Below are 15,380 nucleotides of genomic sequence, written 5' to 3' on the forward strand. Positions count from 1 at the left end.
CTGTTTCAGTCAAACGGCTGAGGGATAGTGTGTGTTTGTTGTTTCGCTGGTTTCCTCAAACCTGCTTATCAGCCAAACCCGCAACCGTGTGTGTTTTTCGGGACCGTTGGCGGATTTTAAACGGAAGTCCATCTCAGGTATGATCGCTTCATCAGAATTTATAGATAAGAGTGAAACTGACGCGCGAAAAATCTGACGGTTTAATGAAATATTCAGGGTTTTCGGTGAATTATCGAGATAAAAAATCAGTGAGAGCTCTCTAAAATAACGTATTAAATTATATTAATTATAATTTAAGTAGTGTTTGAGTTAATCTGTCGAATTTACCTCAGAAAAACTTTCAAATAAACGCTTATTTTTTAAATTTCTCACTTATGTGTTGGATTGTTATAGTGTTTTACGTCGTTATGACCGTTTACATTTCAAGTAAAACATCACGGGCTGATTAAATACACATACTAAATGTAAATGTCAAGCTGTCATGGTGTAGTGATTAATTTTATTATTTGTTTACGTTAGAATTATGTAGATTTTATAGTCTCCTTATTGAAGTTATCTATCCATATTTATTATGTTTTTTTATTTCAGTGGTTTTATGGGAAGAATAAGAGTTAACTTGATTTACATAACAAACGTTTAGACAACAGCAGTGTACAAACATATTGACGTAAATACATGTTCCAAAATTATAATAAAAATGTCTTGAATAATATAAAAATAATGATGATAACTAAATTAATGTTAATAATTAATTAATTCATTTATTTTCGGTTTAGTCTCTTTATTAATCCGGGGTCGCCACAGCGGAATGAACCGCCAACTCATCCAGTATGTTTTTGTACACAGTGGATGCCCTTCCAGCGGCAACACATCTCTGGGAAACATCCACACACACTCATTCACACTCATACACTAGGGACAATTTAGCCTACCCAATTCACCTGTACCACATGTGTTTGGACTGTGGGGGAAACCGGAGCACCCGGAGGAAACCCAGGCGAATGCAGGGAGAACATGCAAACTCCACACAGAAACGTCAACTGATCCGGTCGAGACTCGAACCAGCGACCTTCTTCCTGTGAGGCGACAGCACTACCTACTGTGCAACTGCAATGCTGTTAATAATGTTAAAATAACAAAAAATTAAGAATATGTTTAAGTAAATAGTAAACACATCTATATATAACGTAAATATATTCAATGTAACTAATTTTCCCTTAGCTTAGTCTCTTTATTAATCTGGGGTCACAAACTTATCCAGCATATGTTTCACGCAGCGGATACCCTTCTAGCTGCAACCTATTACTGGGAAACACCCACACATATACACTGTGGGCAGTTTAGCTAATTCAATTCCCCTATAGCGCATGTGTTTGGACTGTGGGGGAAACCGGAGCACCCAGAGGAAACCCACGCCAACATGGAAAGAACATGCAAACTCCACACAGAAACACCAACTGACCCAGCCAAGGATCAAACCAGCAACCCTCTTGCTGTGAAGTGACAGCTCTACCCACTGGGCCACTGTGCCGCCTAGATGTAATTATATTATCTAAAAATATGTGACTGTTATAATATATAATATAATATAATGTATAAACATAATATATACAATTTAAAACATAACAAAAGTCTTCCTAATAATATTTCAATAATCATAAGTGAATATTAATAACATATGAATAATTAATCATTTGTTTATTATTATTTATTAACCAAGTAAAAAAATCTATCAAATAAGCAAGTATAATTAAGTAAATACATTTTAAAAATATTTTTGTGTAGAATTTCTTATGTATTAAAAGTAAAATTATTAAATATAAGTAAATAAAAAATTACTAAGCACGTCATTACAGTACTAGAGTGCATAAATATTAAACATAACAATAATAACAGCCTCCTTAATAATATCTCAATAGCAATACATTTATAATAATAACTCATATTAATAAGTAATTATTTGTTTATTATTTACTTATTATATTAAAGTTAAAAGCTATTGAATAAAATTTATCATTCATTCATTAATTTTTTTTCCGGCTTAGTCCCTTTATTAATCTGTTTCCACAGCGGAATGAACCGCCAACTTATCCAGCACATGTTTTACACAACGGATGTCCTTACAGCTGCAACCCATCTCTGAGAAATGGATACAATTAATATTTAAGTAAATTATTTAAAACAATTGACCTGCTTTTAGTTATGATCTAATATAAAACGCTATTAGAAAAGGCAAATTTAAGTAAATTATTTAAAATAATTACAGTACAGTATAACAACAATCGCTAAATATATTCAGATATTGTACACTTATTTATGGATATTTCAGATTGTTGAGATGTTTAGATGTTCAAACTGACTCACAGTATCAGCATCTCTAACACTCTATAATGGGATGTTTTTGGTTTGTGATGAACAACAGTTACGCTGTTAGGTTTGTTGGTGGTTGTGTCTGTACAGGTGAGACACACACACACACACATATTTACAAGAATAACAAACATTGCATCATTTCAGTACTGTAAACAATATATATATATATAGTTTTAAAATAGTACAAATTCACCTCTTAAATTCATTGTGTTATTTGGATTTTTCTTTTTTTTTTGCTGGCAAGTTTTTGATTAAAATTGCTTTTAATTAAATGTTGTTTTCTGTAGTTGATAAAATTAATTTGTTTTACAGTTCTTTTACATTCATCAGCATCAGAAAAAGTGGTATTAAATAAATAAATGATATAATAAATAACTATAATAATATTACAATACAATAATAATTTTATTATGACAAATGTAATTTAATTCGTTAAAAATATCAAAGTACACCAAATGCAATGATTAAAAGTAGTTAAATATATTTCTAAAATGATTTAAGTTCAAAATACATAAAGTTGCTGTAATGAATAAAAACGTACATAATATTTATCACACATTTGATTAGAATATTTTATAATAAGACATCAGACATTGTCGTAATTAATAACAACATTAACAACATTAAAGTAATTAATATAAAAGATAACATTAACATATTTACTTAAAATATTTAAATAAATATTATTAACAATTAAAATAAACAAATAATAAATAACAATACTGTAATTTACAGTCATGAAAACAATATACTATGCATTTCCTCATTGTAATATTTTACAGTAAAAACTGGATCTTTAATATAACATTGGATCATGAAAATGAAAAATTTGTAAAAAAAAATAAATAAATATATATATATATATATATATATATATATATATATATATATATATATATATATATATATATATATATATATAGTTGAAGTCAGAATTATTAGCCCTCTTTTGATTTTCACAGAGCAATGAAATTTTCACAGTGTGTCTGATAATATTTTTTCTTCTGGAGAAAGTCTTATTTGTTTTATTTCGGCTACAATAAAAGCAGTTTTTAATTTTTTTGGGACAAAATTATTAGCCTCTTTAAGCTCATTTTTTCCCGATATTCTACAGAACAAATCATCATTATACAATAACTTGTCTAATTACCCTAACCTGCCTAGTTAACCTTATTAACCTAGTGAAGCCTTTTAATTTCACTTTAAGCTGTATAGAAATGTCTTGAAGAATATCTAATAATAATATTATATTATTACTATTATTTCAAATGATTCAATATTTTTATCTGTTTGCATACCCTGTTATTTTTGTGTTTTACCATGTATATTTTTTAAAGTAGTTGTGATTTATTTGCCTAACCCCCCTGGTGTTTAGTGCGTAAATGTGAACGTGTCCTCTGGGTTTACATTGAACTGGTTTTCCAGGGTTTGTCAGTGATTTAGTAGCAGAGCTGTAGTGTTCATGAGGAATGTGAGTGCACTCATTAGTGAGCGAGTGTGAACACTGGTTAGTGCTGATGATCAGGGCGCGGGTGCTGTTATATAACCGATGTTTATGGCTCATGTTATCTCTCCGCCACTCCTCTGCTATTATTCCCTCATTACTGACGCTCCTTTCTCCACATAATAGCACTGAGTCACATCTGGACTTCAGACCTCAGATCAGTGCTGTGTTCAGACTCACTGCTGTCACGTGTTTTGTCATCATGGTTAGTCCAGTAAAGCGCTTTGAACTGTGCAGTTTTGTTTGATGGGTGTCATTATTTCAACTGACAGCGTGTAACAAAGGCTCCACCCCTTTTTCTAAAACTATCCAATAGGGTTTAGTTGTTTAAATATATGCTGCGTTACACTTAGCATACTAATACTACATCCTAAAAGTATGTACTTTTTTGTGTGAAGTACTTTTGAGCTTTGGGACATACTCCTTGTCATTAACAGAGTGTTCTGTTGCTTAGTTATGAGACCTGTCAATCATCTCCTCACATCATCCATATTTATTTAATATCTAATTTAATCTACATTATTGGAGAAGCCGCAGCAGGTTAACCTGAAATTTGCGAGTCTTTCATGCAGAGAAATATCAGGTGTTTGGATAATTCTGCATTCAGAAGTTAATGTCCAAACACGTCTTTATAGAAGCTCAGTGTTGTTGTAGATGAAATATAACATACAAAAGATGATTTCAATATTTTCCAGTCGGCCAGATTTTAAATAATAGCCATTCAAACATCTTTACTGAAGCATCTCTACTTGGCTGTCAGCCATGTTGGTAGTTTGTTTAGACATTTTACCTGAATTTGTAGTTCTAATCTAATTCACATCCAATATGCAATGTATTGTGGACAATACTAATATTTATTTTTTTTATATTTATTTTCCTACTATTATTAAAGGTGCAGTATGTAAGTTTGACACCCAGTGGTTGAACTAGGTATTGCACTACTGGATCAAAATAAATGCAAGCGCGGGTTGCCAGATTGACCAACAGGAGCGAGTGATTTAAACTGTTCTAAATAAAAGCAACAGCTCCCGATAGAAGGAATATTTTACATAATAAAATGAGTCTTTGTCCTAACCAACACCTTAAACTGATATATTAGAAACGGCGTCTATTTCTCACAGCTGAACAACAGAAAACTGACAATGATCAGCTCAGGTACAGCTCATGTGCTTTATTCAGTGCTAATGCTTTGTGAGTCTGAATGTCATTTTACATGACATTTATTGCCACACTACTAAAAGCAGCAGCAGATAGACAGTGGCGTAGCGCAAAATGCAGAGGCCCCCCTGCAGGGATCGCTGACGGGGCCCCCTGATGAAGGGGGGGGGGGGATACGTCATACGTCAATTTGCATATCACTGACGTCATCACGTTCTACCGTTTCTGTTTAACAGCCTATGGTTAATAAAGGGGTATTTATAATTGCACTACACTTTATATAAGCATGTTTATTTAACTAAATGTATTGCTGTTTGAATACAGTATGTCATTATAGATGTGTAGTGAATGTGCAGTAATCTCTCATATGTAATAAACTCAGACAAGTTCAGAAACTGTCACTAAAATATCTGTGATTGTGAACAAGAAAAAAATAAACGGTCCAATTAAATTGTTAAAATAAAGGAGAAGTACACTTCACACTGCCTGTGCTAAATCATTTGTCGTCGGTACGCAGAGGGGTGATCTGCTCTCGGGCTGCAGGTGGGAGAGGCGGCTGTAGAGGACTGACTGGGCCGCCTGTCAGTGCTGTGAGGCGGGGGAGGGGCCGGCGGCATCACACGCAGCTCGTTGAGAAGAGTAGGGACGGTACAGTATGGACAAATGATGGTCTAAAAAAAATTCTCCAATAACACAAAAAAGTAGCTAGATTTGTCACTAGGGGGGACTGAAAATTCGCTAAATCTAGTGACAAAGTCGCTAAGTTGGCAACATTGGCGGCAAGCAATCAGAATGAAGTAGTTCACCGCTTGAGAGGTGTTCAGAGAACACAGACGTGTGAACTTTGGTTCCGACCACAGTTGTTCCCAAGAGTTTATTGAAAATCGCGACGACGCGGGGCCCCCTAATCACGCGGGGCCCCCCCGCGGTGCGTGCCCTGCGGGCCCGTCCGCTACGCCACTGCAGATAGATCACCCCAGATCTGGAAAATTAAGCGTCTGAATTGAACTCAAGAACTAAACACTTATCAGTGATTCAGCATCTACATTTAATACGGTTAAAGAGGTTACCTTTTTTTGCATTTTTTGTGTATCCACCAGAGGTCGCAAGTGCTGTTCTCACGTAAATCCACCTAAGCTAATGAACAAACTGGTAACAGTAGGAAAGTCGTCCATACGGTGGTAAGCGCAAAAAGCAACAGCGTCATACCCCACCGTAGCAACGAAATGCAGCCATACATACTTCTGGCTACTTAATTCTCGATCTCCAGAAACGTATATAAGGCTACATTTTCAGAATGAGCTGATGTTGCATTTAGGATGGATACCAGGATGGGAATCAGGATGCAGCGGTAGAGTGGGGAAACCATGACGTCAGTTTGTATGCAAAAACCCTGAAGCGAGTTAGCATTTTACAGGGCTCGAAATTGCAACAATTTTGGTCACATATGCGCCCAAAATAGATTGCATGCGACCTCATAATATATTTGGGAGCATTTGTGCCACTGCATATAATGGTTGTAGTGCAACCTGTTTTGATTTTTTCTAAAAACATGCTGAATCAGGCCCCGTTTACACTAGTATGTTTTAGTTTTAAAAATGTTTTTTAGAATGAAAACGATCCGCGTCCACACTAGCGTTTCACCCAACTCTCAAACTCATTTTAGTTCAGGGGCCGCATGGTGAGCCAGGTCCACAGGGATTGGGGTGGGGGTGGGGGAGGAGGGTACCACACCTCCTTTTTCAAATGGTACATTTTCATATGACTGAACTCGTACAAAATAGCCACTAAACTGACAAAACGGAAAATAGTTTCATTTCCTCGTTAGATCACCTCAGTGTGCAGGGCTTCCCACAGGTTTGAAATATACCTGCAGTGGTAGCCTGATTGAAAAACACCTTTTTCCCACAGCACATAAATGGTCAACTACATGCAACAAACAAAAAATAATGTGATTTTTAACTTGATTTCTATTTATTATGACACTGCTATAGCCCTTTTATTTTCAATGGGTTAAAGTTATTTTAAAAAGGCTGTTGAAATAATAGAAATCCACTATTTCTCTTACCTTTATGCTATTTAGGAGGTGTGCACCCACTGACAGGTAAAGGGTGCTCTGCTCTCTCTCTCTCTCTCTCTCTCTCTCTCTCTCTCTCTCTCTCTCTCTCTCTCTCTCTCTAAAGTTGCTATATTGAAATGACATTTACAGTATTGTCAAAAATTTTAGATATGTATAAAGTATGTAATATATTAACATCATCAAATATGCAGCAAATGTGAAATAAATATCGGAAAAAAATAAATAAAATGAGACATTATTGCAAAAAAATTATAATAATTACAAGAACAAAAAGTCTACATTATTTAAATACAAATAGTGTGACAGATTGCTCATACACAGAACCAGCGGTAAGAAACGTGCAGATCGAGAGAAGATTTTCCCTTGGTCAATCGATCACGAATGTTTAGTTTTCTTGGACGGATACGAAAAAAGGTATGAGGTCTTTCTCTCTGAGATGGCTGTCAAATTGAAGCTGATTCAGGCTTCTGGATGCGATGAAATTAAGTTTGCTATTGCGCCATCCAGTGGGCACAATTGGAACAGCAGTATATTTTATTGAAAAAATTTCAGCGGGCCGCGTTTAATTCGTTTGCTTGCTGTACGTTTGACACCCCTGGTCTACACCAAACTACTGAAAACGCAGTGATGTTTTGTTATAAATATGCACACAGTGAAGATGACGCTCATATATGCAGCACGACGCCTCAACATTTCTACTGTCTGTTAAGTTTTAATATCAAAATAAAAACAGCAGTTCTTTATATCATGTTTTCATTTTATTGTTAAGACAGTGAAACAACGTACGTATCCAGGAGGATGTGAATAATGTGATGCAGTGCACTGTTCCCTTTGAAGATTTACCCGACATGTCCTCGGGAGTCTGTTTTCCTTATCACACTTGTGAAGTCTGAGAGGATGCAGGACTGAACTGTGTGTGGGCTAATTAATATTGAGGAAAAGCCCCAATCAGAGAGGCGAATGTCTGCAGCCCCGCCTCCATTTTCACATGTCTCAGTTTTCCCCCATCCACACTGAGACCGAGCAGCAGCATTTTAGAAAGAAAACGGCCTCTCCAGCGTTTCTAAAACACTCCGTTTTCTGCGCTCGAAATCTCCAGCGTAGTGTGGATGGATGGCGTAACCGTAGCAAAACTTATGTGTTTTAAAAGGAAAACGAATTAGTGTAAACAGGGCCTCAGTCTTCCCTGACGCGTAGATCTTATATTGGCTCTTATTAGCTGTCAATCACTCGATGCTTTCTGCTGTCAGATGACAGGGAGCTTTTGTGAACACAAGAAATGCAAGCTGAAGTTTGAGGAAGACGCGGTGAAAACAGGTTTGCAAATTCACCTAAAGTTACAAATACTGGCGCAGATGAGAGCGATCATGTGGTGAATGTTAATCCGCCAGCTGAGAGAGTGTTTTCACAGATAGCACTGAAAGTCTCGGAGTGCATTCGCTGTTTAATTTGATGCATTGCATTGACTGTGCATTTAACGCAGACGGCTGCTAAATGTAAAATCTGTATATACACTGTATACATCATCACTAAAGAAGCTCAAATTTACTAAGTTTTAATTGATACTGCAGCTCATGACAAAGAACGGTATTGGAGGACGATCATGGCGAGAATCCTTCTCTGCCCCACTATTTATTTGCTTATTTCATTTTCCCCGTATACAGTATGTCCCATAATGCATTGCAAGTTAATGTGTTCATGCATTCAGTGGCATTAGTCTAGTTAAAGCCGCTGTGTGTAGTGTTGATGTAGTTAATATCTGCGTGCAGTAATCGCTCTTTTATAGTTCAATTCTCGTCTGCGCTGGCCATTGTGCTGCAGTGTGTGAGAGTGTGTGTTTATTCTGGGAACAGAAACATGAAACCAGCCTGTGACATTTCAGAAGCCACTTCCTCCTGCAGAACGCCTCATATCAGAGTTTTATATTTATCCCAGCGGTTCTGCCCAGGCCTAATAAGGTTTGTGCTGGACGGACCGACTGATGGGAAAAACACACAGTTATAGGGCTGCACAATATCTCGCAAAATTATCATTATAGTAGCCTCACACCAAAAAGGTTGCTGGTTCGAGTTCTGGCTGGGTCAGTTGGCGTTTCTGTGTGGAGTTTGCATGTTCTCCCCATGTTGCCGTGGGTTTCCTCTGGGTGCTCCGGTTTCTCCCACAGTCCAAACACATGTGCTATAGGGGAGCTGATGAACTAAATTGGCCGTAGTGTACGAGTGTGTGTGAATGAGTGTGTATGGGTGTTTCCCAGTACTGGGTTGCAGCTGGAAGGGCATCCACTGTGTAAAACATTTGTTGAAATAGTTGGGGGTTCATTCCGCTGTGGTGACCCCTTCAGGGACTGAGCCGAAAAGAAAATGAATGAATGATGCATTATATGCACCGCAGACATGTGTGATAAATTATTTGTTTTATGCAGTGTTTCTTTTTGTGAACTTTGTCTGATTCTTTATCTTAAGCTGAAGTGCTGAATTGAGGAAGTCACAATACTCAACATCATATTGAATCATTTACTGTTACCTCTACAGTTTATTATTATGTTAATATTATGACAATTGTGACTTCACTAGTTCCCCAATTCAGCATTTGAGCTTCAGTCAGGCGTTTACAGTGTGAGAAACACCTGAACAAACTGCTGGAAAACCACACGGCCTTCATCTTTCACTTGTGCTTTCATCTGCTCTGCTTTACTGTGGTTTGGTGGCTTTTAAAAGACTATTGTTATTATATTATGTCTGCTTGTACACAGAGGACAATGAGAGAGGAACTTTTATAGTTAATGACACTATATTATATAATATATTGGTCACACTATACAATAGGGTTATTTTAATGCAACGTGATCAAACAGTGAACAATACTTTAATTACAGTATTTAGTTATGTTTTTAAGGTTAGTTAATGAAAATACAGTCGTTCATCCTTTCATTTATTTTATTTTCAGCTTAGTCCCTTTATTAATCTGGGGTCGCCACAGCGGAATGAACCGCCAACTTATCCAGCATTGTGTTTAAATACTTAATCTTTATATATATATACATATATACACATATATATATATATATACATATTCTATAACAAAACAAAATTGTTAAAAATATTTTATAACAAAATAAATGTTATAGCATTTTATGTCAGAATTGTTTTAGCATTCATTTACAATATAATGCATGTAAATTAATGCTTTTTATTTCATAATAAGTAGTTCTAAAAAAAAGTTGTGTTGATAAATCTAATCATGTGTCATTTGCAAAACACAATATATGCTGATTTCCAGTCCTGTTTGTGTTTTTGAGACTCTTTCTCCACACTCAGTGCATGTTAGTTTCAGTCATTTGACCGTTGTTTGTTTTCTCCACCAGAGCCAGATTGAATTACAGTAATGCGCAATTGTCCCATAATTCCACAATTCAGCTGTTTCTTTATTCCTGCTGAATCAGACATGCCCAGACACAACATGGACACCATTCGAAGATCGCCCTGGATCCTGAGAGTTGTGGAGCAGAGCCCGGTTTCATCAGGAGCCGAGTCCGACACAGAGGGCAGCAGCACCGAGAGCGAGCGGGTAAACCAGAGTTATTATAATAATAATAACATGAGCTTCAGTATAACAGCACATTCAGCTCTCACTCTAATTCTGCAGTACCGGATCAGACACACAGGCGGAGACTCTGAGAAGATCCTGACCACGCCCTCCATGATGCAGCAGCGAATCACAGAGCTTGACCAGCAAAGGGAGGAGCTGAAGATAGAGGTGGGCGGAGAGTGGGTGTGTCTTCGCTGATTAATTGAGCTGTGATTTAAACTCTATCGCATAAAACATCTGCGAATAAAGCATGTTTACATTTGAGGAGGGAACAAAATCATCTCAAAAACTGGCAGCTATATAAGCCAGAAAAGTGTTTTGCTGTGCAGTAGGAAAAGCCACTGTGGTGTTTTTGTTTTCCTCTAATAAATGAGCTGCACCTCAGAAGAAAAAGATGAAATGCAGTGAACGGGGTGGCTTTTGGAGGCAAGAGAACCAATGAAAGTTTTTCTCTGTCCACGCCGAGTGTTGAGTTTGTTGTGTTTGTGTTGTGCAGCTGCAGCTGGAGGTGGCGCTGCTGCGGGCGGAGCTGCAGGCGGAGCAGGAGCGTCTGCACAGACACACAGATCAGCTGCAGGTGCTGCAGGAGAAACACAAACACAGGAGGAGCCAGCGATCCACACGGAGAGAGAAGGTCTGTGGGTTCTTTTATGCATATATGCACTCCCCGGCCACTTTATTAGGTACACCTTACTAGTACGGGGTTGGACTCGCTTTTGCTTTCAGAACTGCTTTAATCCTTGATGGCAGAGATTTAACAAGGTGCTGGAAATATTCCTCAGAGATTTTGCTCCATATTGTCATGATAGCATCACACAGTTGCTGCAGATTTGTCGGCTGCGCATCCATGATGCCAATCTCCTGTTCCACTACATCACAAAGCTACTCTATTGGATTGAGCTCTGGTGACTGTGGAGGCCATTTGAGTACAGTGAACTCATTCTCATGTTCAAGAAAGCAGTCTGAGATGATTGAGCTTTATGACATGCTGCGTTATCCTGCTGGAAGTAGCCATCAGAAGATGGAGACACTGTGCTCATAAAGGGATGGACATGGTCAGCAGCAATACTCAGGTAGGCTGTGGCGTTGATGCTCAATTGGTACTAATGGACCCAAAGAAAATCTCCCCCACACCATTACACCACCACCACCAGCCTGAACCGCTGATACAAGGCAGGATGATCCATGCTTTGATTATATTAATGCCGAATTCTGAGCCGAACATCTGAATGTGTCAGCAGAAATCGAGACTCATCAGAGCAGACACAGAACTGCCGCTCACTGTATATTTCCTCTTTGTCGGAGCATTCTCTGTAAACCCTACAGATGGTTGTGCGTGAAAATCCCAGTAGATCAACAGTTTCTAAAATACTCAGAGCAGCCCGTCTGGCAGCAACAACCATGCCACCTTCAAAATTCCCCATTCTGATGCTCGGTTTGAACTGCAGCAGATCCTCTTCAGCATGTCTACATGCCTAAATGCATTGAGCTGCTGCCATGTGATTGGCTGATTAGAAATTTGTGTTAACAAGCAGTTGGACAGGTGTACCTAATAATGTGGCCAGTGAGTGTATGTTTGGCCCTTTGATAAAAACACTATTAGGACATATATATTCCACTATCCAACGGATAATAGTGATAATAGTATTATCACCATTACACAGCGAATGGGGAACACCCATACACACTCAAATTTGCATACACACTCATACACTACAGCCAATTTAGTTGATCAATTCCCCTATAGTGCATGTGTTTAGACTGTGGGGGAAACCGGAGCACCCTGAGAAAACCCACGCCAACACGGGGAGAACATGCAAACTCCACACAGAAAAGTCAACTGACCCAGCAGGGACTTGAACTAGCGACCTTCTTGCTGCCACAGTGCTAACCGCTGAGCCAACCACTGTGCTGCCCCCTGCCTAAATTTAATCTGCAAATATTATTTATTCTGTGTAGTTCATGATCTCGATAAAATCCTGCTAGTTTTGACCTCAAGCTGCTTTGTTTACTGCAGTAACCATGGCATCATCATTATTTCTGCAGTTCCATAGGCGCCCCCTGCTGGAATAGAGGCAATTGGCATTTATCCAGTAAATGAATGATGTTTTAGTTTAGGTCAGGGGTGTCCAAACTTTTTGGGCCGAGGCCAGATGCAAAAAAAAAAAAAAAAGTTGTCCCGGGCCATATATTACATACATTACACAGACATGCGCATAAATATATATATATATATATATATATATATATATATRTGTGTGTGTGTGTGTGTGTGTGTGTGTGTATGTGTGTGTGTGTGTGTGTGTGTGTGTATGTGTGTGTGTGTGTGTTATGGAATTATTTTAATTTGTTATTTTAATTCATCGTCCAACTGTGTTTCTAGAAAGACTTTCGTTTTTAAAATCTTGAATCTTCTCTGGGCAAATTACACTTGCAACACTCATCCTTTATAAATTCTCCTTCAGTGAGTTTTTAGGTTTCCTGTGCTGTGCGATTAGCGGGGCTACATCATAACTAGCCAGTGTAGAATTTTCTTGCACTTTATTAGCATGAAAAAAAAACTGCTGTTGTTGAGCTGAAGGGACAGCTGCCATTTGTTTTACTTTTTGATCTCGTTTGGCACCAGTGTAAGAGCTGAAGGCCTGATGTTTTATTTTATAATGACTTTGTAAACAGTTTTGTTGTTTAAATATGATGTTGCATTAATGTGCATACATGATTTATATGCTGTAAAATAAAAGGTAAAGCCTATTTGTTGTGTTTATGATGCAGATCCAGGTCAACATCAGCGTTTTTTTGACATCAACACGTCTGTTTCAAGCAATATTCTTCTTCCATTTTGCTTCTTTGGCAAATGTGTCAGTAGGCACGGGTTATACGTTATCGTTCTGCTAGTTAAGTATGTCTTGCAGTAAAACAAGTGGGCGACCACAGCTAACGTGCTTTTTTCATTCCAAAAACGCGAGGCGCATCTCACTGCCTTTATATGTTGACAAAGAAAAAAGAAGAGAAGAGGCGCGGTCCTCTTATGAAACGACTGAATCAGCTGGGTATCGATTGTGCAGAAGTGTTGCTGTACATGTTGATAAAATTGTAATATTTAATAATATTATGACATTCATACAGCTCTGGATAACTTAAAACAGCGATTAGACCTTCAGAGCGGCAATAATGCATCCTAAAGTAAAGTGAAACGGCTATAAACTCCAGCATGATAGAGTGATTATATGCAGAGTCATACTTTATCTATAAATAAAGTATAACTATAGAAACTGTGTTCATCTTAACTGAAAGCTTCTGCGTGTTTGCTGGCCTCACGCATCGCGCACCTGTCAGTCAGTCAGCACGTAACCCCAAAGGATTAAACAATAGCGCACAGCTCAAGTGTGCCGCAAGCCTGCGTTTGAGTGAAGGTTTCGGCCATTAGATCGCCCCCTGGGGGCTGGCTGCAGTACAAGTCATAAAGCCCGCCTCCTCCGTGTTAATGAAGGAGACTTGAGCCCAAATAAAAAAATAAATTACACTTGCAATAAAATGTCCCAAAAGATGGTTCTGGTGGATTAAGGCACTGGTTATTGTGCTGAAATAGGTGCAGATCTTCATTTTTGTAAACAGTTTGTTTTTAGCAGTAATTTAATGCTGGGCGTGTCATCATGATTGACAGCTGTGATTGACAGTTTCTCAAAGCGCGGCGTCTGAGCTTCGGCAGAAGACTGAAGTGTTATTACTCGATTTCTGTGATATTTTACTATGACAAAATGAGTTCAGCAGTAAACTACAGTTTCTGACATGCATGATCCTGGTGGAACACTGTTTATTCGCTAAGGTCAGGGCTTTTTTCGGGCTTTATTAGTTTGCTAATACACGCCTAGCCACCCAGATAGCAAAATACACTAGGGCCAGTTCTTGCCTGCCGGAGACTTACCCCTCAGACTGACTACCTCTGCTGGACCTACTCCTTATGCCTGGACTCAATGCCCGATTCCAGCCTGAGTCAATTGAGCCAGATGCATGTATGAATTACTGTATGTTTCTTTCTGTTTGTTTGGTTCGTTTTACTTCATAACAGGAAGGCTGCCTAATTGAAGGCATGTAATAGCGACACCCGGTGGTTATTTATTGAATTACGTTCATTTTTGTATAGCGGGCCAGATTATATTAATATTCATAAAAAGCCTCGCGGGCCGCCACAAAACTGATTGCGGGCCGCAGATGGCCCGCGGGCCGTAGTTTGGACACCCCTGGTTTAGGTGCAGTTGTGTTTTACGTAGGATCATTTCACAAAAACAAATAGTTTTTACATCATAATTTAAATGAATTCAATCTATTTTAAATCTTTATCTGCCCACACTAATCTAGGCCTGTGTTGAGTCTTTGTGTAGATCATGAAGAAAGCGCAATTGTTGTCTCACATGAGTCAAATACTCATTTTGTCAAATTTTTTTGTGGTTTCTAAAATTCTATTAGCCAATTTGCTTATAAAAAAATCGATAGTATAAAAAAAAATCGCAGTCGACCATGGAATATATCAAGATCAGTGCGTCAGTGTCTTCATATATTAATGTGTGGAGTTGTATTAAATAGGAGTCTAAAGTTTTATTAATTCATTTAAAGGTAAGAGTTTGCCAAAGCAACATAATTTATTTATTGATTTGTGTCTCTCTTTCTTATGAATCA

General features: G+C 37.9%; 1 protein-coding gene across 2 annotated transcripts in view; it reads left to right on the forward strand.

Annotated features, from left to right (window-relative positions):
* Nucleotides 1-15,380, forward strand: part of phldb3 (pleckstrin homology-like domain, family B, member 3) — a 37,984-nt gene continuing 22,604 nt past the window's right edge. The window contains exons 1-4 of one of the 2 annotated variants that reach the window (XM_073925564.1): nt 1-137; nt 10,558-10,682; nt 10,761-10,955; nt 11,000-11,337. Coding sequence is in view for 1 of the 2 variants with exons in the window: in XM_073925563.1 (XP_073781664.1) it covers nt 10,560-10,682; nt 10,761-10,871; nt 11,200-11,337 (372 nt within the window). In the remaining variant the exon portion in view is untranslated. The remainder of the gene's footprint in view (nt 138-10,557; nt 10,683-10,760; nt 10,956-10,999; nt 11,338-15,380) is intronic. The other variant, XM_073925563.1, reaches the window with a different exon arrangement.

This window comes from Danio rerio, chromosome 16 (assembly GCF_049306965.1).
Source record: "Danio rerio strain Tuebingen ecotype United States chromosome 16, GRCz12tu, whole genome shotgun sequence".
NCBI lineage: Eukaryota > Metazoa > Chordata > Actinopteri > Cypriniformes > Danionidae > Danio > Danio rerio.